The following is a 22,469-nucleotide window of genomic DNA, read 5'->3' on the forward strand; positions in this document are numbered from 1 at the left end:
TTCTTTTAGTGTTCATAACATATAAACTGGTTCCTGCATTTTTTTTTGGCTTTCCTATGCAGGGAGAATCTTTTCCCTTAATTACGCTACTCAAATCACAACCAACATATGCAGTCTTCTAACTCTTGAGCGTTCACTACAGATAGGCTGTTGAGTACTGACACATCTCTGCTTACAAACAATAAGAAAAGACAATGTTAAACCCATGCACGGAGTCAACAATAAAAATAATGGTAAGAAATCATTCTAATGCTTACACCACTGGCTTTTTAGACTTAAATTAACACCTTGTCATTTCTTTAGGAACTTCATTTAACATTCAGTTTAAATTATAAAATGTTTATATATACTAATTATTCATAGTTCAAAGAAAATCCTCAGCTAACATCATTTTGTAGTCATTTGTTGGCGTTTTTCAACAAGTAAAACAGTTCCAGCTTGAAATAACTTTATTTTGTAAGCTACACGCTTCTGTAAGGCTCTTGAGTTGCCAGAAAGAGGCAGCTCGTATGATATAGCTTTTGCTGCCAGCATATATATTTCAACTCATATTCTGGACATAATCTTCACTTGCTTTGGAAATCCCAGGGCATTTTGAGTAGCTGCCAGTCCAGTCTTTTTTCACCAGCATTGTTCATTGTCATACTGATAGACTGAAACACCCTGTACAGCACATGAGTTGGATTCCCTCTCATTCTAGAAATAATAAAGCTTAAGAGTTTTATTATTTGGAGTGATGAAGTTGTTCTGGAGTGTCACAGTTACTGTCTTTTTTAAAAAGACAAAATTATACCCCACTTCAGGCTCCAATTGTGTCACTGGTAGTATATGTATATATATTTAAAAATTTTGCATGTGCACACGGCTCTGGCACTGCACTTTCCTATGATGGCCTTTTGACATTACAGCTGCTGATCTTGCTCTGAATCAAAATAGGGAGGATAAGGCCACCATGTTAGGGCACTCTGAGCCTCCCTCCTCCCATTTCCTGCAGGGAAGCCTCTTTGAAATGACAAACAGAAGAGAACTTTGTTTAAAGCAGACAGGCTTTAAGAGTCCCCATGACTCACTGGTTTATAATTTTTAAGACACATTCACTAATTCTGCATTTCAGTCTTCTTCAAATTGGCACTGTTATCACAGTACTATCCCCTTTGCTAGCTGTGTAGATGAAGAGGCAAAAACTTGCAGAACATGACAAAGAGGTATTGAATTTTTTGCACAGCATGTAAACCTCAATGTTTGGAGCTAATATGGTATTGATCTAAGCAGAAATTGATCAAATAGAGATTCTTACTCTTCTTACATAAATAGCTAATGCAATTAAAATCCTCCTTGTTCCTATTCAAGTCTTGATGACTTTTGAATGATGGTAAATTGACGTTTCAGGTGTCACCACATAAACAAATGCAGTGTGGGGAACACCGAGCACTCATCCAGGGAAAGACATTGCTGACTGCTTAAGACTATGCCACTGTTTTTTGTGCTGTCTTCCTGACCGTCCTCTGCAAGCTGAGATGGGTTTTCATAATGGACCAGATATAGCTACAGATAGGAATTTCAGGCTAGCAGGTGCTGAGAAGCCATTAGGCCCAGAAAGCTCTTTGCAGCCTGTGCCTGTAGACAATCAGGTGACTTGCAGGCATCCTACAGGATGGTGTACTCCAAATGTGAGCCACTTGGAGATGTTCTCACACAAGGTCACTTCCGCATTACCTGCGGAACAGAGGCATTTTTGTGAGCCAGCTACTTCACTGACTGCCCATGCTCTACTTCTGGGGCCTCAGCATGATACGATAGAATGGAGACCCAAGTTACTTCCAGACTAAAAGACTGAGGGGTAACTAAGAAAGCAGTTCCACAAGCTTTAGGGCTACATTAAAAAAAGAAAAAAAGAAAAAAAGGCAAATAAAAAACCTGTATTAAACTACTAAAATATCAGACAAAATGTTATATTAACCAGTGTTTTTATTGGATTTTAAAAAGCTTATGAAAGTGTGCTAGTGTACTGCAAACAGTATTTTCACAGCAGTGTGATTGTTATTGACAAAACATTTGCACATAATTTAGGATGCTAAAGAGAAAACAACTGAAAAATGAGTTTTGTTCTCACAGTCCACTAGTCACACTAAGCTTGCATACACTGAAATCTTAATGGCTTCTCATAAGAATGTAGAATGTAACCATAGCTGAGGAGAAAAACCCAGATTAATAGCAACCTTCATTTGCACTGATGTAAACAACTGCAGTGAAGCCTTCTGTTTTGCTCTGTAACTCAGTGGTATTGACTGAAGCAGCAATGCTTAGCCTGTGGTTCTCAAACCATATGAAAAGTTCTTTAAATTATTTTTGAGCACCTACTAGATAGTCCATAGAGCTTCAAGGAACGCTGCATGATGAATAGATGCAATTCATCACTTGAGCTAGCCCTCATTTTGAGTGGGCTATTTTTCTTCAAAACCATCAATGGGGTGTTCTCGGCCAAGGCTGACTGAGGTATATTTGTGCCTTGGCCAAAGACATCTTTGGTGTCTAGTTTATCAGTGTGAAATCATCTGTTTCTACTCTGTCATCTACACTCTTCTGCTCCAATTTTACTCATATCTGTCTCCCAACCATGGTTCTTTTTCTGTATTGTATTTGCAAAATGCACCTGTAGTTCCCAAATATTCTCTGACAGGACTTGTTTCACTTCAAGCTCTCTTTTAACAAAGATACCAAAGGGTGCCCTTGGCATACAGTTAAGTGGAAAGAAAATGCCATGCTCGAGGCATTCCTGAATGCCTACCATTCCCCTCCTGAAACAACAGAACACTTAAACTAGTGCTTAACTTCAGACCTGTAAGTGTCCTCAGCGAATTCCTTTTGAAGTCAGTCTAACCACTCATGTGCTCTGAAAATAAGCACTTGTTTTGCAGAATCAAGTCACAGGTATTCAGCCTCAGCCAGATTCCATCTAGTAGAAGGATAACCAGGGAGGCTGAGGACTACAATCATAGCAGAGCATTTCAGAATTAACTTGTTTGTGAATGGTTCCTATGGCTGCTAGAAAATTTTCTGAAGAATAATTGTTTTCCATCAAAAAAATTTTAACAATGGAGAAGCAAAATATACATGAAAGCACGTTTGATAAATTTTAGTTAACAGAAATAACAGAATTTCTTGAAAACAGCAAATTCATCTTCTGTTGATTCTTAGTGCTTGTAACCAAACTCTAGAGTGAAAGCACACAACTCACAAGGACTTTTACCTGACTTAGGTACCTAAAGTTTATAATTGAGTTAGTGATTCACAGCTCCCAGAATAGCCAATGAGATAAGCAACTCCAGAGGAGCATTACCCGGATCCTACAGTAGATGTCTGAGACCAGGACCAGAGTGAGGTCCTGTTCTCTGCTTTGAACAGTGGGACTGGCAGTGTCCAGCTCACACACTGACACTTGCTTTTCAGGGAACACCTGCTTTTACAGTGGAGCAGCATGTACAGGGGATGCCCACCTCATTCTCACCTGGATATAGCCATGACAGTTTCCATCAAACTGCTCTTTGTGTTGTATTAAAAAAAAAAACCAACATAATCATATCTACAAAACAGAGATGTTCTGCTTGGATCTGGGAAGTTGAACTGAAGGATATACTTTTTTTGAAAAAAAAAATTTTAGAATAAAAGTTTATAGTAAAATGAAAAAAAAGAAATTGAAACTTCTTTCTTGTGCGTTTGTTTCCTCTAAGTCCAGCTGTCTGCCCTATTATTAGAGCTAGACATCCTTCTACTCTGTTTATATAAGTGCAGTGTAATGAGGGCTTTAACCTCTACCACAACCGGGAGTGTGAGCAGTAACACAGTTCAGCAAAGAAAAATAGCTTTCTCCTGCATGTCCATATCAGGAAGTTAAGGTGGTCAGGGAGCACCCTCTGGACCTGTGTTCAGTGGCCAGAGATTGCTCCCAGGAGCAAACCATCCAGAGTGACACAGCTTGCTCCCAGATGGCTCCTCCCTCTGAAGCAGGATAGCTGCATTCAATGTGCCATCCAGACCTGCTGCTTTTCAAACCATGCTTGGGAACTGCTGGGGAAAGCGTTGGCTGAAGTGGGTAAAAAACCACGTAAGGGAGTATTATCTAACATTTTTCAGAAATGTACTATTTCCACATGGATATAAATTAGATTTATGTTGACTTCCTTATTACCTGGAGATCTCTTTTTGATACCTGGAAACTTTCAATCTCTATCTACAGTTTATGGTCAGGTCATCCCAGCAGTTTCCTGTGTCTGCTTTGCTCTTTGCCTGAAATAGTTCTTCTCCCTCCCAAGTACTCATCCTGTGACGTGTGTATCACATGAACAAACACATCCTCTTCATCTTTGTTAAGTTAAACAAGAGAGCCTGACCTCTGGCTGAAGAGCATCCTACACTGCGATGATGTAGCAAATGTTTCCCTACAATGCCACAAGCTCCAACAGTATGGATCTAAGGAAATGCTTTTTTCTAGTCTACAAATTCAGTTGAATATTTACAAACATCTAAACACCCTTACTGGACGTCATGAGCAGTTTGGATTTAGACAGTTTGTGAGGGAACTGGAAGGCAGATAATGCCTGTTCTTAATTGCTCTTCAATATGGCTCAGTCATTTTCTTGAACCAGGAAATTACTTCGCTTTGAAACCCTCTGACACTAACAATAATGCCTCTTTTTTTTTGGCGTTATATTGCACAAATTGATTGACCGGATCATCTTTTCACGTATAACTTGAAATCCAAGCTCTACAGGAATTCAGCTTGAAAGGATTTGGCCTATGTACAAATAAAACTATTATTAAATGTTCCAGACATCATTATTATATTCTACAATGCTGTTTTCCTAACTGAAGCATTAAATACTACTTGCAGTTACTGTCATGGCTCTTTCTTCCCTGTTTATTGGAGAGGATTGAAAAGAGCCATGATAAACCCATTAAGCATAAAACAAAAAGGAAGAACAGATATACATTAAAAAGCCCATACTTATTTACTGCAGCATCAATAAAAACCTTAATTAAAATGATATTGAGGATTTTTTTAAGAAAGCAGACAAGTTCAAATGTGTTATTAAAATATGTCCCTAAAGTTACATGTTTTCATTTCAATGAAATATTAATGCAGCATTAGCAGTTTGTAGAAACTGACAGAAAATATCTATTATTTAGGATGGGTTATCATACCAGTGGAAAACTAAAATATCTGTAATTAGCACCCAACACAAACAATAATCCTCAGTCAATGAATTTTACTAGCAGTTACAAAAGAAAGAATAAAAAAGACAGCTACATGATACTTCTCTTTATCAGCCTGCACCGTACATAGAAACAGTGAAAAAGACATCACAAACAGCTTGACATAGCTGTTTGCACAATCTGTATGGGTGTTTGGACACCCTAAAGGCTAGGCACTCAGTCTGAGCAGCCCCTTTTCATGGAAAAAAGAAAAAAAAGGAGAAGAAAAAATAAGGAAATCACATCACTACTTCGTTCAACCGTCTCAGTGTTAAAAAAGGGTATGAGATTGGGCACGAGGTGAAATGGGGCTGACTGGCCCCCCTGCCTCAGCCAAGATCTAGCTATGCCCTTCTCCACTTTACACAAGGTTAAGTGTGGTCAACAGATAAGTAGAAAATTACTGAGATGGCAGAGAAGTAAGTTCCAGTAGGGCACCACCACACCCACCCTGGCACGTGTGCCTGGTTAATCAGATTATAAATTAACAAATGAAGAGAAAGCCTTTGGATTTGTTTGTTGTGCTGGAAGAGAGAATACTGTGAGTGAAGAACCCTGTGGTGCCCGATCACTGATGCTACCCGAATGGCCAACTGGGGATTGCCCGTTGACCTGGGTAATGGTTCACCAAGTGTGACTTGGACTGCAGGTTTGCTACATTTGCTCTGGCACAAAAATCCTCTGCTTTGGTAGCTGGTCCGAAACCTCATTCCTTCTCCTGTTAAGGTTAAGGGTTAACTCCAATATGTGCAAGTTTTTGGAAATTACTGGATAATCCCAATGTGTTATCTGTGAAAGTCTGGGGATCCATCATAAGGTTTCATATTTGATTTATTTCAGTGTACGAGGTCCATCACATATTCTATCCAAAAATAGAGTTTTTCCCTGAGCCAACTGTTCAAAATTAAACATATTTCATAAAAAAATCATTCACACTGTGATATGCTTTACTGAATGAATTTACAGAGCATTTTCTCCATTTCTCTTCAATTTAACTCATTTCACATAAATCAAACAAGGACCTCCGTACTGTGGCATTTAAAAAAATGAGAATGTGCCTTCTGCAGCCCACTATGGAGTAATGGTTATGTGTATCACAGTCCATTTTTCTCTTACCATCAGGGAATCCGTCCCAGATTTCCAATCGGTCATAGCGACAGAATGCTCCCCCTGGAGTATTTGAATCAGGTTCTAGTTCAAAGCTTTCAAATTCCAGTATAATCTCTGACATCTTTGGTGCAAAGATAATATAAGTGCATTCAAGGCTATTGGGATATTTTTCAGGGAATCCGGGGGACTTTATCATTCCACTTGATGAAGTAAAGTTTCTGGAGCATTCAGGTCCTGCAAGAGAAAGAACAATTCACCTGAGTTAACACTATGTTACTAACAAAGCAGTTAGCTGGAAAACAAATTAGGCTGTATTGTCTCCACAGCAGCAAAGGTGGCTTTTCAATGAAACACCTCATTTTAATTGCTGTATTAATCATTCAGCCAGCTTGTTCATATTACTGATAGTCAGGTTTTTAAAGCGCAACTCACATACACTGTCTGATCTCCAATTTTCAATTTGTATAGAACAATATGAAAACTTGTACAAGCTCTAGAAAAAATTATGACAAATACAAAGTCATGTGGGAACAATGAAAGTGTAAGCTGCAGAAATCTCAACAGAGCCCTAGAGAAATAATTATAGCCCCTTCAAGCTCAAATCTTTAAATCTTATGGCTGACAGGCTTTTATTGGTGAAATAGAATTTTTTACAAAAGACGGTGAGTGAATTCAGTAGAGGGAGTAGTGGTTTCAGATTCCTGGAGCACTGACTCAGTAACTCTGCCAGATGTGACCTATGCCTTCTTGACAAACTAAATGTGAAAGGTAATTCGTACATGTACCAAGGGTGAGTGACTCATTCTGAGTGGTGTTGACACAGGTGCACCAGTAAAATGTTGCTGTTAGTGCAGGCATGACAAACTGTGTGATTACAGGCGGTGTTGCTAGAAGTCACCTAATGTCAATGTTGATATGCTGGCTTTCCCCAGTGTCCCCACCATGGCATAACGTGCTGCCCCTAACACTGCTTTTGGTGGAGGAGGCAGGTAGCAATGGAGGAGCAAGGGTATGAAAGGCCAGGTCATTGGAATTGCCTTTGTGAACACGCGGGACTAAAACCAGAGCCTCTTGTCGACAGATCGTGTTTCTCCCTTGTTTATGTCCTCGGGAATCCTCTCTGTGGATCCCACACCTGCAGGTGTGCTGTGGGTAAGCCTGAGGCTCTGCCCACACAACTTCCCACAGGGTCAGCTCAGGTACCCCTCTCTCTGTCTTTTGACACTTCCAGTTTAATGGAAAGTGATTGATGGGGTTTGGGGCATCTGTGAGAGGCAGCTGACCTGGGGAGTTTGGGGAGGATGGCTCAGATGACATGGAGTAAAGGAAGGATGCAGGCAACACAGTTGAGTTGCAACAGGCCTGTTGCAACTGAGTGTGTAAGAGCTTTTGGTTCGGATGAGGATGCTCAGCTTCCTTAGCGACTGTAGTCAGTAGCCTTAGAGGATTTCTAACGCTTAACACAGATCATTGAGGGAAAACAGTCTGGCTTGTTGCATATATGCATACTCTTATTTCACCACAGAAAATGTTTTCCTTGTGAATGTGCCAAACTTATTACCCCCCACAGATTTGGCTACCTCCCAAGTAAATTCAGCAAGCAAGAGAGAGGGCTGAATGAATGTAATCAGTTCAGGTATTTTTGTCCTTCAGCAGACACTGATGGAAAATTCTTGAGCTATCACATAAGTGCTTAGAACATTTCATGGCATATTTTGGAAGATGTAGAAATTAATGCTCACTTAACCTGACCCATTCCAATTTGGGAAATTACATTTTGCCCACAATTAAATCGCACCCATACACATTAGCTGGATATTTCTCTCCTTTCCTCATCATTCCCTTGTCTCCCTGTCACATATGGGAGGGTTATATTCTGGTTGTTGCTCCTCACTCCCACCAGTAGCTGCTGTTCCAGGATAAAATAGCTTTGGAGTATGCCATTCATGGCATAAAGTGCTCTTTACTCTTCTTGGAATCCAACAAAAGATGCAATACAAAATGTAAGCCAGGATTATTATTGCTTTATTAAATACAGCCAAATCCTGGCTCTGTGAGTGCAGGATCGTCAGGCTCCTTACGCTCACACATGGCATCTCAGTACCAGCTTGTATTATTTTAAACATGTTCAAGCCAATCTGGTGCAAGAAACAAAAAATGTTTTCAGAAGAGCTGCCTTACTAAAATGCACTCCACAGATTTTGACCCTTTATTGACACTGTGAAGAAACTTCAGGAATTAAATTAACACTGAGGATACAAGAAACTCCATGGAGAGGTCTTTGTGGAAAGCTGGAAGAAGAGGCTCTGTGGACACCCAATGGAACAGATACTTCCAAGGCACAGAGATTACATGTGATCCTACTCTCAAACCCATTCTGCATTTGCTATAGTCAGTCTCCTCACACTTTCCATGGCATGTGGCCCTTTGAGTGCTAGGCTGAGGATTCAGCTTAGGACGCTGGTAGAGCAAGGAAGCTTTTCTTTTCTTTCTTTACTTTCTTCCTTTACTTTCACATTCTATAACGCAGAAGTGCTGGAGTACAGCTAAGCCTTTGGCTCAGCACCACGGGATATTGAGATTGGGATCACTTTAATGCCTCTCCTATCTGGGAAATGGTTAAGCAAGGTTATAAAGGTATGCTAAAGAAGAGCATGGTAGCCTGATGTGTGCATCTGAGCTTCATCTGCAGAACAGGGTAAACTGGTCAGCTTCATTTGGTACAGAAATTAAAATGCAAATTTGGAATAGCATCTGTGCATTAACTCAAAAGTTAAAAAGAGCTGCATTCCCACGGCAACTGTAACATGTGCCCTTTGTGTACAAACAGCATTTTCTAATGCCGTACCTGGTGATAAATTTGCTGCCTTAAAATACCGTTTATGTGGAATGAACTAGAGTTAAAGTTGCTCTGGGGGCCACAATTTTGAGTTTCTTGACTTGTGTGTGTGTACAATCACATTCATAATGCCATCTTATCATAGTTAATATGTATCACTGAGAGATGCAAATGACCACACAAGAAAATAAACACAACACTCCTGTCAGAGTTCTGGCTCACAACTGCACTGTTAGAAAATAAATAAAAGCTTTTCTTCTTGGAAACATCAATTTGCTAAAATAGATTTTTCACAGACTACTCTTTCGCTTGTTCTCTGTGTTTCAGTCTTCATCTTCATGAAAGATGGTAGTGTATATATAAGCATCGAGGAACTTTAGGATGTGATTTCAATAACTTAGCTTCCTAAAAACTTTTTTTTTTCAGGAAAGCTTGGTGTTACTTGGATGATGAGTTCTTTCAAAATACTTGACCCTGAAGGTCACCAGAAGAATTTCTGAGAGCAAGGAGTGGACTTACAGGCAGGGAAGATGGTGACCAAGAGGTCTGTGGCCCCAATTAGCACTGTGCAGAGCAGCACTAGCATGCTACAGAGACCTCACAATTGTGACTCTCTCCTCATTAACAGTATGGCTGCCACAAAGTGTGTGCACTGAATGCAGCTGAAAATCTGGCTCTGCGTTAGGTACATAAAAGGGACTTGAATTGTTCTGAAAATGTAGCAGTAACTGGGAGGGGTCTGTGCTGGAAGTCTGGACCTTCAAGCTGCTTTTGTAAATACGACTCTAAAAACTGATACCAAAGCCAATATTTCTTATCACTTTGTTCTGAGCTTTTTGTCTTTTTGTACACTATCTACTTTTGGTCTTGTATTCTCCAGGAATGGAGTAATTGAATTATTTATCTCCATCCAGCTATAGGGAAGGTGTATGCCAAACATGATCTCACTGTCCTTCTAGCCGTTGGCTCAGAGAGTTATAAAAGAGGGACTCTTCACTGGTTTGGTTAACCCTAGATTGGTTCTCTGGGCTTTCTTTGCACCCTGTACAGCTATCTGTGCTCCCTGCACAATCATCCAGTAGGACATGTTTCTGAACTGTGTGACCTTCCCCACTCCTTAAGCTCCCAAACATGATTTGTGAAAGGAACAGCAACATCATCTGCTGTCCATGTGCAATTCAGTTCTTTCTGAGCCTACAGCTGTCTCTTGGGAATGCAGAGTGAGCACTAACCAGAGTAAGTCAGGGAGTCAGAAGGTTACAGTGCTGTTAGGGCTGGAACACTGTAAATCATACAGTAATTATTATCACACAAAAGAAGAAAGCTAATGGTTTTAAGAAGGTCCAAACAAACAGCTGATGAAGACTATCAAATTACACCCAGAGGAGTCAATTCTCACATACAGCTGACCCATTGCTTCCATAACACTTTCCACCCATTGCATACATGCCCCACATTGTAATGACAAAGGTAACACAATCTTCTCTTTCAAACATTTTCCTGTATTCCTCCCACTCCCAAAAAATATGGTGAACTTTTTGATGAAAGTAGAAGTCACAGGTTAGGAGCCATATAAAAATAAATTGCTTCTCACCTCTTTTGAAAACTTCATAGCGGATAGAAAATCCTGCTCCGTGCGTTTCGTAGTCGGAAACGAATTTAATGAAAAGGTACGGTCCTGAAGACACTAAAGGAGGGGGAGCAATTTTTCCACAGTACTTTCCCCATAAGCGTCCTTCAGCATTATCTCCATCAATCACTTCAACATAATCATACCTGGTAGATAAATGGAAGGAAGAAACTTTTAACTTCCAGGAAAGAAGGAGACCTAATTAATTTAGAAACCATAACACAACATAGATAATCAAGAAAAATGCTAGCTTGCTTGGAAAATGCATTATGCTGAAAGATGTAAGCAAAATGAAATAATTAAAATGGACTACATTATGTCTGTAGACATCATCTGGCAACATGGAACTATTAGGAAGAATGGTGTCCATTATGCTTGCAGACAATGTCAGCTAAAGTAACCAATTAACATAAAAAAAAAAAGGAAATCTCATGAGCACAATTCTGCATTATTAAATTGTGTTCCTTTGTCTATGTGGTGTTGTTATCAATACATAATGCATAGCATTCTTTTCAAACTGTGAATTTCTGTTATGAATTCAGAAATGTCTTTTTAGCCAAAGCTCTTCATGAACAATACTCTTTCATTTCCATATGCTGTCCTCTAAACATATGTCCACAGAATAATAAATAAATCCCAAAGCATTAGATTTTCTTCAAAACTCCATCATGCTGTAGACAGAAAAATCTGCTCTCTTCCCGGATAGCTGGACAAACAATTTTCAGCAAATCTCAAAATCTACACATCTACCACAACACTTGAGTTTTCTCAGATGAACCACCCCTAATTGCAAAACAGCTTTGCATAGGTGTTCGAGCCAAGGAGTGTATACTACAGTATTCTTGCCTGTACAGTGATTGCCAAACAGGCTGCGCTAAACCCTCCCCTGCTTACTTGCTAGATTCCCAAGGACTTCATAAAAGAAAGTACAAATATGCAATACAAAAGCAAATGTGTGCCTGGGAGCAGCAGTCATAGCAGGGACCCTGAGCTGTGTCACCAGCAATGCCAGCCTGCGGGGCTGGGTCTCACACTTCGATTGCAGGGGGCTGTGCAGGGCCTGCAGCTTGGTGCACTGAGCCAGCCCACAGCATACAAATGAGCATCCTAGTCAGAGAGGCACGAGCTGCAGGTGCAGAGACAGGTCAGGTTTTAAGTTTTATTAGCAGATGATTTCACTTGGCCCTGGGCAGGAAGGACGTGCAGACACAATCTGAAGAACTGGTTTAATCTTCTCTAAAATGCGGTGGCATTTGGAGACTGGGTTCTGCTCTGCTCTTTGCTGGGTTGCAGCAAAAGCTTTTGCCCTGTCTGTGCCTCTTTGTGTCTCAGCCACGCTGCTGTTTCACTTCACAGGTTGCTGTTAGCCAGACAATCCCATTTACTTTTCATTATCCTACTACAACTGACATTGAAATGTAGCCATTAATTTGTTTAGACCTTTATTCCGCTGTTGGGTTCACTGAAATGTTCTGAGCATATTAATATACAAGGAAGAGCTAGAACTGACAGGACAGTAAAGTGTGTCTGACATTTTTAAAGAGATCAAAGGAAAAAAAATGTCTTCATGATGACCAATGTCATTTTTAACAACCCTGTTCCAAACCATCCAGGGCACATTACTTATGTTTACATGAAGTCCCATAAGACAACTGCAGAGATGATATCACTAGTTAAAGTGGACGGCTTAAGGCTCCTTAAATTAAAAATGACATTACCTCATCAGTTAAAACCGTGTGCCAGCTTTGGTGTATATCAAGTAGAAAATAAAGCTGACACTGATGGAACCGTAAGCATTAACATATGTGAAATATTGTGTTAACTGCATTTCATTCTGTGGATTTGATTTTTCTAGTAGCTATTGCTCAACTTGCTAGCTTCACTGCCCCAGCTCAAATTGGTGGAAATACAAAGGGGAAATGTTCACTTCTGAATGAATGTTATGGATACTTTAAGTAAGCTGCCTTTTTTTTTTTTTTTCTAAATTGGACCTCTTCTTTTCGCTGTAATTTCATTATGGTGTATACATTTGAGGATCTGAAAGTTGGGAGAGGAGCTATTAAAGGGCTTCAGAAAGATTTATCTCCTGCCCCCTTTTCTTTTTTTGTTTTTGGTTATGTTACAAATATGCTTAGGAATATAAACACGAAGTCTCTTGGAATGCCTCCATGCCTTGGAAGTACTCAGGGCTGCTCGTTTTCAGACTTATGGAATAACAACTGTAGGGAATTTTTAATGGGACAACCTTTTTTCATATCCTCAACCGCTCGTTAAAGAGAAAGTGTAGTCTCCCAAAGCCACAGCACTTCCAACACTGATGCAGAGTATTTTCCTTTATTTGGAGAGCAGGTGCTTAAAGCTATTTGTATTTTGCATCATCTGACACTTGCGGGGTTCAGGTATGTTGAACCCTACCCTTTGCTCTTCTCTCTCTGACAGCATTACTTCAGTAGTTTCCCTGATGCCATTCATTGCTCAAGACTCAAAAGTAGACGATTCTTCAAATTCAGAAGAATGTTGCTACTGAATTATTAAATGTTCTGAACAATTTAAACTAAAAATGTTAATCACATTTTACATGCTTTTTTACTATTAAAATTTTAAAAAAGTTTGAATTCAGCATTTATTTTTTTCTACACATAAAGATTAAAAGTCTTCTACAGTCCTAACAAGTCACATACAACTAAAAAGATAATTGACAAATAAGTACCAGTTTTGCTATTATAGGAAGTAATAGCCTGCAAAAAACATTAAGATTACATTCTCTCACTCTCTCGTATCTCCTCATCTGTACAAATAGCCTGCCCACACCTTTCTACTGTCCCTTCTAGCAATAGAACTGTAATTTACAGTGCTGGCTGCTGTGCAGTTCTAAGTTACACAATTTGTCTGCTAAAAGGCTGTCTTTTAATGGATTTTGCAAGTTATAGGTCTTAGTGCCCTGTTGAAGACTGGAAGATTTCTCAGATTTTTTCAGTTCCTCTGAAAAATGACAGAAAGGAAAGAAGTTGAGTTGTGAGACAATAGGTATGAAATAAGATTTGAAAATGGGAAGCTGTAGAGATCAGCCTCACAGCCTTCGTGTTCTGGGGATCCTGCCCTGCATTTGGCAATAAACAGATGGGTTTGGATTCTCCCACACTGGCAGCAACATCTGAAAGCTGGGCTGCAGTAACTGAGTATTTATGGATTTTTTTCATAGGGAAATTAACTTACTCTGGGTTTTACTAGTTTATACTTGGAAACCAAAGTCCTGCCGTCACTTCTGCACTTTTCAAAATCGTACTGGAGACCACAGCGTATTGCAAAAACTGTTCTTGTAAATGGGGGAAAGTACAGTCAAACTTGAAAGGAAGCTCAGGAAGCAGCTTGCATCTTCCTCTGGACTTGGTAGCAGTCCCATAAGTTTGTCAGGAGAAGATGCTGTGCCAGGGATGCAGTTGGCACGCTGGCATCCCTGCGAGGAGACTGAGTGTCACCTTCGCAGTGCCCAGACAGCCTTGGCGTGCAGCCCAGAGAACTGAGTTTGCAAATTTGGATTTCCCACTTGGCAATTCTTCGCTCAGTTACTGCTGCCAATGGTGTGGCAAATATTTCTCGTAATGTTATAGTCCTCTAGGGTTTATGGCATGGAGACGTAAATAAAAACACAGAGCTAGCCATTGCTCCAAGTTTCAGGTGAAAGACCATTGCATGAGTTCATGCATGAAACCAGGAAAGATACGCCTGTGCTGGTGGGTTCAGCAGGTATGCTCATGGAGCTACTGTGTCAAGAGGTAATAAGCATTCCCTTCTTGCTGGCTCCCTCAGGATATCCCATTTGTGTTCACTCTGCCCTGTAACAACGCTCCTGGTGGTGCGTGGAGTGTTCTCCTGATGGGAGCCTGCTGGATTGCAGGACTCTAGTGCATCCCTGCTCCTCCCAACCAGTGCCTGAGCATGTGCACACTGACGGGTCCCAGTTTTATGGTACCGTAACAGGATATCTTGGATGATGAAGGAATCTAGAATTCCTCTGCAAGTTCTGGAAGGAATTGCTTTAAGAGTTGGTGTTTTTTTTTGTTTTGTTTTTTTCCCCAGCAAGTGTAAGTTATAGGTTTTAGGAAAAGGCCAAGCCATGCCTATAAAAATGAGCACTGGGCAGTGAAAAAACATAAGCAGCTGTAGAATACAGATTTTGGTGGATGTTTCATTTCCAGTTTCTGGTAGGTGATAACAGAGCTCTCATCTGTTTTCAGCTGTGAACAGGCTGGTGACCCGAGATACATAACCACTCGCTGTGCTGCAGAAGGGAAGGTGGGGTTCTGGGAAGCCTTGCAGTGCTGCAGACAGCCACCCTGACACACTGTGCTCAGATCCTGCACATTATTAGAGCAGCAAAATTTCATGCATTTTGCCTGGAAATAATTCCTTCTGAAGACACACGCAGAACTCAGCTGAAATCTAAATGTCTGCCATGTTACTTATGAAACAATCAGTGAAGCATATACAACTCTAATTTACATCAAAATACACCATGTTTTTTCTGCAGCCTACTATGATATGCATCTATAGGCTGGTTATGAGTATTTTGGTTATTCACCTGTTAGAATGAAAAGACCTTCCAGCTCTCTATTTCTTTTTTTTCTCTGGTCCCCCTTTCCCCAAACTGCTAAATCTCTCCCTGATAGGAATTATTCACCCTGGCTAGACTACCTTTGCTTATGAGAATTTTTACTCTCTTTTGTCTTTATAACATTATTTTTTTCCTCGCAAGTCTCTACTCTAGCCAAGCAGAAGGCATTGCAAAAGGAAAGCTAAACCAGTACTTTGAGTTATTCCGCACTGTGGATTTGTGTCCCATTAGTGACTGAAGGTTAGCAGTGTGGGATTTACTGTAGTGCCTGCAACACAAGGCAATCTGTATCCCAGAGCTAAGAACTCCAGAACAGCAGGCACTCCGGGGATACCAAACTTAATCCCGCTTTATTAGCGACAAGAAAAAGAAGCACACGCTGTTACAAATAAAAAATTAGACGCAGCCCCAAAGAGACTGTATTTCTGCCCAGAACCACAGTGTCTGTCAGGCTGCTCTGCATCAGAACTTCTGCATAGCTCTATGGTAGTGAGGTTGAGATGGCAGTGAGCACCTCTGGCAGGAGTCTTTTAAGCTGGTCTTGGTTGTGCAGGATGCATGGTGTGGATGAAACACAGTGAGGGAGGTGGTATACCATCTGAATCCTACTGCTCTCTGAAAGGCCTGGGTATTTAAATAAGCAATTTGCAATCAGTTGGAGATTTGTAAGTTACTGAAGTGCCCATCAATTTAGGAGGCTTTTGTTCCAGTTGGTCTTTTGTGAGTTAGTGTTTTTATGTCCTTCACCCAGGGCCAAAATTCACTGAAGTTACTCATACAAAGATCCTGTCAACCTAAGAGGTTTCTGGGAATAAGGCCATTGGGACTTGGACACTGTTCAATAATTTACTAATGCCATTAAGTGACAGTGGGTCTCCATTAAGAATGAACCAGTGAGGGTCTATTTTAGTGCATGACAGTGCTGTAGTAAAAAAGAAAATAGATGTGACAAAGACATGGATAAAGATCTACAGTTGCCCACTACAGCAGTTTGATTAAGACTGTTAGCAACAGTTTTGTTATTATGCTGTTTTCTGGCATCATCAAGTACTTTAAAATTTCACCTTCCATGTTAAAATCAAGCTTTTAATTCTCTGCAGAGCAGAGCAATCTGATACACAACATACCTTAACCAATAAAAATTGAAAACCCAGAAGTAATAAAAATAATCATTACTATTTTAAGATCTGATTATCCTTCGTCTTATCACATGCTTCTGGCTGTTTGGCTCGTGCATTTTGAATAACCAGGACTGGTGGAATTGAAGATACGCACTAAATAAGCAAGATTACATCTGCACTTTATCTGTACTGCTCCACTGAGAACAGCAGATAGATCTTCAGCTGCTGCAAATGAGATTAGCCCCTTTATGTCAGTAGATCCAAGCCAGTTTACACTGATACATGGCTGAAGAGCACAAGTGCTGACAGAATTTTTTTCCTTTTATTTATTTACTTCTGTTCTATTTACATCAAATAAATTTGGAAAATTCTTCAACGTAAGTGTGAACATCAGTATTCACTCCAGGAGTGAATGTAACAACATCATGCAGAATGGGAGGCTGCACACCAGCTCTGATCATTTTAGTGTCGCAGAGTCCTAGGGGAAGTAAGAACAGAATTCATCTGCTAAAGTCTTCAGCATATCTATCTGCAAAAAGCATTTTACCAGTGAAAATAGTTGATCTTGAAGTTAAAGCTTACTTCACCAATTTCATTGCTTGCCACACACTGTAATAAATTATAATATAATAATCCCAGTATATAAAAATGAAGACCTCTTCTGGGAAGAAACATTCAATTTTAAACCTCTTCAGTGGGGAACTTCAGTCCATAACTTTCTGGCATAGAAAAATGCCATCTTTTCATGGAAAAAGATCTCTGTCTGTCAAATGAGACAAATTTACAAATCCATGGCTTTCACTTAAGTAGCGGAAAAAGAAACACTTAGCAGTTGAAAGGCATCAGAGACGATGGAGCTTTCTAATGTCAAACTGGTGAAGGTTAGTATTTATAGGAAATTCACATGCGTCTAATTACTCCAAATTCAGTTCCCAAGTAAAATATGCCATCTGGAAGATATTAGAATCATTTACAACTTGTTCACCTCCCTATTTCACTGCAAAATCTTACCTCTTGCCAACTTTCCAGTCTTCTTCACAAAATAAAATGCAGCCTAAGTTTTACTGGTTCTTTCATAGCTACTTTATCTATTTAAGGGTTTAAGAAACTGGAAAAAAAAATCTTTTTTTTTTTTTAAAGGAATTTTCTTATCGCTGGCTATGCTCAAGTTTCGTACTCTTTCATATGGACATTACAGATATGTCTTGGCTTAGTTTTGTATAAAGCCACACAATTAGATTTGTAAAGATATTATAGATGATAAGGAGAGAAAAAAGGAGGACCAATCAGTCATCTTGCATTAAAGTAGGCTCATGAAAGCCAAAAAAATAATTTCCAAACTCAATTACACAGTTTTGTTTTTGTTTTTATGACCTCCCAAGGGACTCCCATCCATCAGAACGCTTCTTGTTAGTTGAGGAACTTCACCCAAGTATGCCAATCTGTTTATACGTAAAGCTTTGCAGCATTCCTCTGAGGTAAAGTTGTCATTCTCATTTTACATATGTGGAGACAGAAGAGAGAGACAGAGTGCCAACAACTTTCCAGAAATTTTGCAAACAGCAAGGAACAAAGCCTAAATAGTCAGATACTGTGTTTCAAATACAAGAACTCAGTCTAGCTCCTCCTGAAATAATGGAAAGATTTCTAACGGCTTCTGTGGTTTTTTGAATAAGGCTTCCTAAAAGAGACTCAAAACCTAGAAGTTTTCTTAAACAACAGAACTGGAAGAAGGGGCTGCACAGTCTTACATGGTTAAAAATTAAACACATTTCTATGTTTTTTGTAAACTAAATTACATACATACAGAGACTCGTGCATATACATACACACACACATGTAGGGAGCCTAGCACTATCTGTACATTTCTATATCCATTAAGCACTGTTTTCATGTGCCTAACTGGTTTAGTGGCTTGTGGTTGGATGAGTGTTGTTAGCACGTACTGCTGAGTTCACCAAAAAGCCTACTTAACTGCTATGTAATGGAAGCCTCAGGTTTGGTTCCTTGATTACCTGAAGAACAGAAAAGGTCTGACTCAAACCGAGATCAGACTCTTCTATGATTTCTTTTTCTTTCCATGAAAATAGGAAAGGAATGCTTTAAAGGCATAGCAACCTTATAGTACTTCATTTGGGAGTTCTGAACCACTGATTAATTTGTAATTATCCCTTTGGGATCTATGTGGTGTATTAATCATAACCTATGGAACTCGACTTCTAAAAGTATTAGGTACATCTTAGCTTCTCACAGAAACTGTGAAAGTTCAGAACATAAAATAACTTTCAAGCTTTTGAAATTCTCAAATATTTGTCCCTTGTGGGCAGTCTGAAACGTCTCCGAGCAACAGTCGTAATTAATGAAACTAAAAGAGGCTAAAGGAGAGAGGAAATTGCAGACATACGTATCAGCATTAGGACACAAGTTACAGCAATTTTCCTCCATGGCAACCATGTCCTGAAGCTCTGTAAATGCAGCAAAATGATAGGTATTTATTCATTTATTTTCAGCTAGGAACTATATTAAGAGAGCATTAAGGATGCTCTCTTAATATAGTTAGACACTTGGAACTCAGCATTTCTCAACATTTTTCCCTTTGTTATACTTTCTATGCCACTTTCCCTTTGGGCCAACGATTGGCCAAGTGAAAAATCCACTGCTTGGTTAGTGTCTACACATAGGTGGTATTGATATAAATGATTTCTCTGGGTCTTTCTTGCCTGGAAGCGTGACACATGTAAACGAATGCATTGATTTTTGGAGGAGCTACAACTAAAACCTATATATAGTCCCACAACTAGAGAGTAAGGCATACTTTCAGAAAAGAGGAAATATTGGAGGACATACAACTTAACTGCCAAAGTTTTGACCTGCCAGTGTTTAACCGTGTACATGTATTAAAATTTCCCTCCCTTTTTGTGGCGGGTCAGATATGGGTGTTGGTGGTTTGGAGGTGAACATGGACTCTCTTAAGCTACTGTAAAAAAACCAAAACATTACAATTCAATAAAGTAAAACAGCTGTTTATGAGGGTGGATAGTGATAGGACAAGGGGGAATGGTTTTAAACTGACACACAAGAGGTTTAGATTAGATATTAGGAGGAAGTTTTTCACACAGAGGATGGTGATGCACTGAAACAGGTTGCCCAAGGAGGTTGTGGATGCCCCATCCCTGGAGGCATTCAAGGCCAGGCTGGATGTGGCTCTGGGCAGCCTGGTCTGCTGGTTGGTGACCCTGCACATAGCAGGGGGTTGAAACTAGATGAGCATTGTGGTCCTTTTCAACCCAGGCCATTCTATGATTCTGTGATGATTCTGTGAAAGTAGCTCATAACTCTCAAAGATTTTCTGGCTTGAAAATGAAGTCCTAGGTGTGTGAATGTAGAGATTTACTAGCTAAATACTGCTATAATGCTGAGAAGACCTTTGACAGCCTCTTGTAATAGAGAAAAAAAGTACCTCTCCTTACGTCTTTCCTGTAACACAGACTTGGAAAGACAAAGCATTTGGCCGTAGCACCTAGAAGTGCTATCAACAGGAGGCACACTAAGCTGAGTAAGAAGCATTTCCAGTTCAGAGATCAGCCCACTTACAGTGTTTGCAGGCTTCCTGGCTGGCTGTTATCTCAGCACAAAATCATCTGGTTGTGTACATTGCCACTTCAACAAACAACCCTTAAGCAGCATGAGTAATTCGTGTAGACGGCAACTTTAAAGCAGCCATGGCTTTGGGAAGTCTAAATGACATTTCAACATTTCACAAGAGCAGTGCAAAGAACATTTACTCATGGAGGCTGCTTTCAAATCTCAGCTTTCTGATCTTTGTAAGTGAGGCTGAAGATCTGTCTGAAAAAAGGAAAACAGTTCTTGCTCTTTTTCTCTTTTTTTCAGTGGAAATGCTTGCATGTGTGAGCCTATCTTCTGTGTTTTTATATTCCTTGTTCTGAAAAAGACCTGAATCATATCCTAGATCTCTCTTTTTAAATTCATTCTCAAGCAGAGGAGCAGCCTGGGAAACTTTCAGCCCACAAGATAGGCATTTCGAAACAACTGAACCAAATGAGGACAGGGAAGCAAGTGGAAACTTCTGCAAAATGACTACCAATAGTTTTCCACTACTATCTACCAATTATTTTCCACTCCTTTGTTGTCCAACTTCGGTACTCACATTATGAATAAAACTGCAGTTGATAAATGAGTGTATTTCCCTGTTGGTATAGCTGGGTTTTGTACAGATGAGTTTGTCTATGTAGCATGTTAGGAGGGGTCTCCTCTTAAGTTTCTACTGTCTGCATTAAGTCTGCATTAAGAAATTCAACAGCAACCTTAGCATCATTTTCTTCGAAAGTACGTAGCTAATTAACATTACTCCTAAGCTCAGTTTAGAACAGTTATAGTACTTTTTTTTTTTTTGTAATAGTGCCCACAGTTAAACTGCACCAATTTGAAAGATCACTATATAATTTTTGTCCCACTGAGCGATTTTATTACCATTTTATTGTGTTTATAATCAAACTAAAAAGTACAAATAACTTCAGTGAATACTTTATATTATGATATTATACATTATATTATGATAAAATATATAATAGATGTTTAAAGCTGCTAAGTTTGAAGTTAGTTCCTTTGTGTCCTGTATCGCAGAGAATGTCAGAGTTTCTATGAGTTTTGTGACCTTATGATTTATTTGGGTGTTGGGAAATAACTATGTGTTCAGAAAGGAGGAAAACAGTGGCCAATAAACATTCCCAGTAGCCTATAAACAGGAACATCTTGTTAGCTGAGGTCAGCCGTATGACCCAGCATCCAGTGAAACCACATTGTTACGGCTGGCACGTGGGGCACATCGGCCGTGCAAAAGAAACCCACCCCAGTGATCCATCTCTCATAAAAATGTCTTTCTCAGAGAGGCATGTGACTTTCAGAAAGGAAAATGTGCACAGAAGATCAGCATCATTCCCGGTGCAAATTTAGAGTCTAGTGGAGATGTTTTAGGGGTGCATCATCATAAGCAGTTTTAAAACTAAGTCAAAAGCCTGACAGTAGTTTTTGAAAGAAAACTTGCATAGCTTTTTTCTGGCACTGGATACTTATCTGAGAAGGCAAGCAGGGTAATGAACACACATACAACCCAAGCACATACACAGCTCGTGGGTTTCAATAATTGGCACCACACTGCATAAATGCATCTGCTCAGTTCCTAGTGGGAGCCACGGATATGTCAGGGCACTGTTCATTAGATGGGATGGAGTTTGTCTTTCCACTTGCTTTTCCTCTGCTCATCAGAGCAATTTTTTGAGATACGCTCTTTTAAGCTTGCTGAGCATTTGAGCCTATACTCAATCATTATACACACATACACTCTATACTCAAAAACTAAATCAGGACTAATGCAATCGCATAGGAATTGCTGCTTTTGAGATCTACAGAAATGTTTCCACAGAACCACTCTCTCTCATTTTTGTTCTTGCTCTTTCTACAGCTGTGATCCAGAAAAGAACAGTTTTTTGGAGATGGCTGTTAGTGGGCCTAAGCAAGCATGGGATAAGGATGTAGATTTGCCTTCTTCATGTCATGGGTCAGACTTCTGTCCTTGCTTTCTACTCAGGGAAACAGGCAGTGTGACATGGAGCTGTAATAACGCATTATCTCAAATAGAAAGGGAGGCTTGCAGTAACCCAGTGCATTAGAAACATAGAAGGTGTTGCAGCTTCATACCTTTTGTTAGCCTTAAGAGAATGGTGCTCTAAGTCTTCATTAATCAATTACAATAAATAAGCCTTGAAAGGCAATAAACTATTACATGGCTGATGAAAACACCTACTCTGCAATTAAATGGATAAAATCCTGATTTGATAGCTTTTGTTTAATTTACACTTCCAGTCAGGTATCTATTAACAC

At 39.7% G+C, this 22,469-nt stretch overlaps 1 protein-coding gene across 2 annotated transcripts in view; it reads right to left on the minus strand.

Annotated features, from left to right (window-relative positions):
* The window catches only part of NRP1 (neuropilin 1), a gene marked incomplete at both ends in the record, with an annotated part of 105,412 nt that overhangs the window by 49,457 nt on the left and 33,486 nt on the right, over positions 1-22,469 (minus strand). For both annotated transcript variants that reach the window (XM_079538041.1, XM_079538040.1), the window contains 2 exons: positions 6,370-6,597; positions 10,797-10,978. In XM_079538041.1, coding sequence (XP_079394167.1) covers positions 6,370-6,597; positions 10,797-10,978 — 410 coding nt within the window. The remainder of the gene's footprint in view (positions 1-6,369; positions 6,598-10,796; positions 10,979-22,469) is intronic.

Source organism: Tetrao urogallus (genome assembly GCF_951394365.1).
Source record: "Tetrao urogallus genome assembly, chromosome: 7".
Lineage (NCBI taxonomy): Eukaryota > Metazoa > Chordata > Aves > Galliformes > Phasianidae > Tetrao > Tetrao urogallus.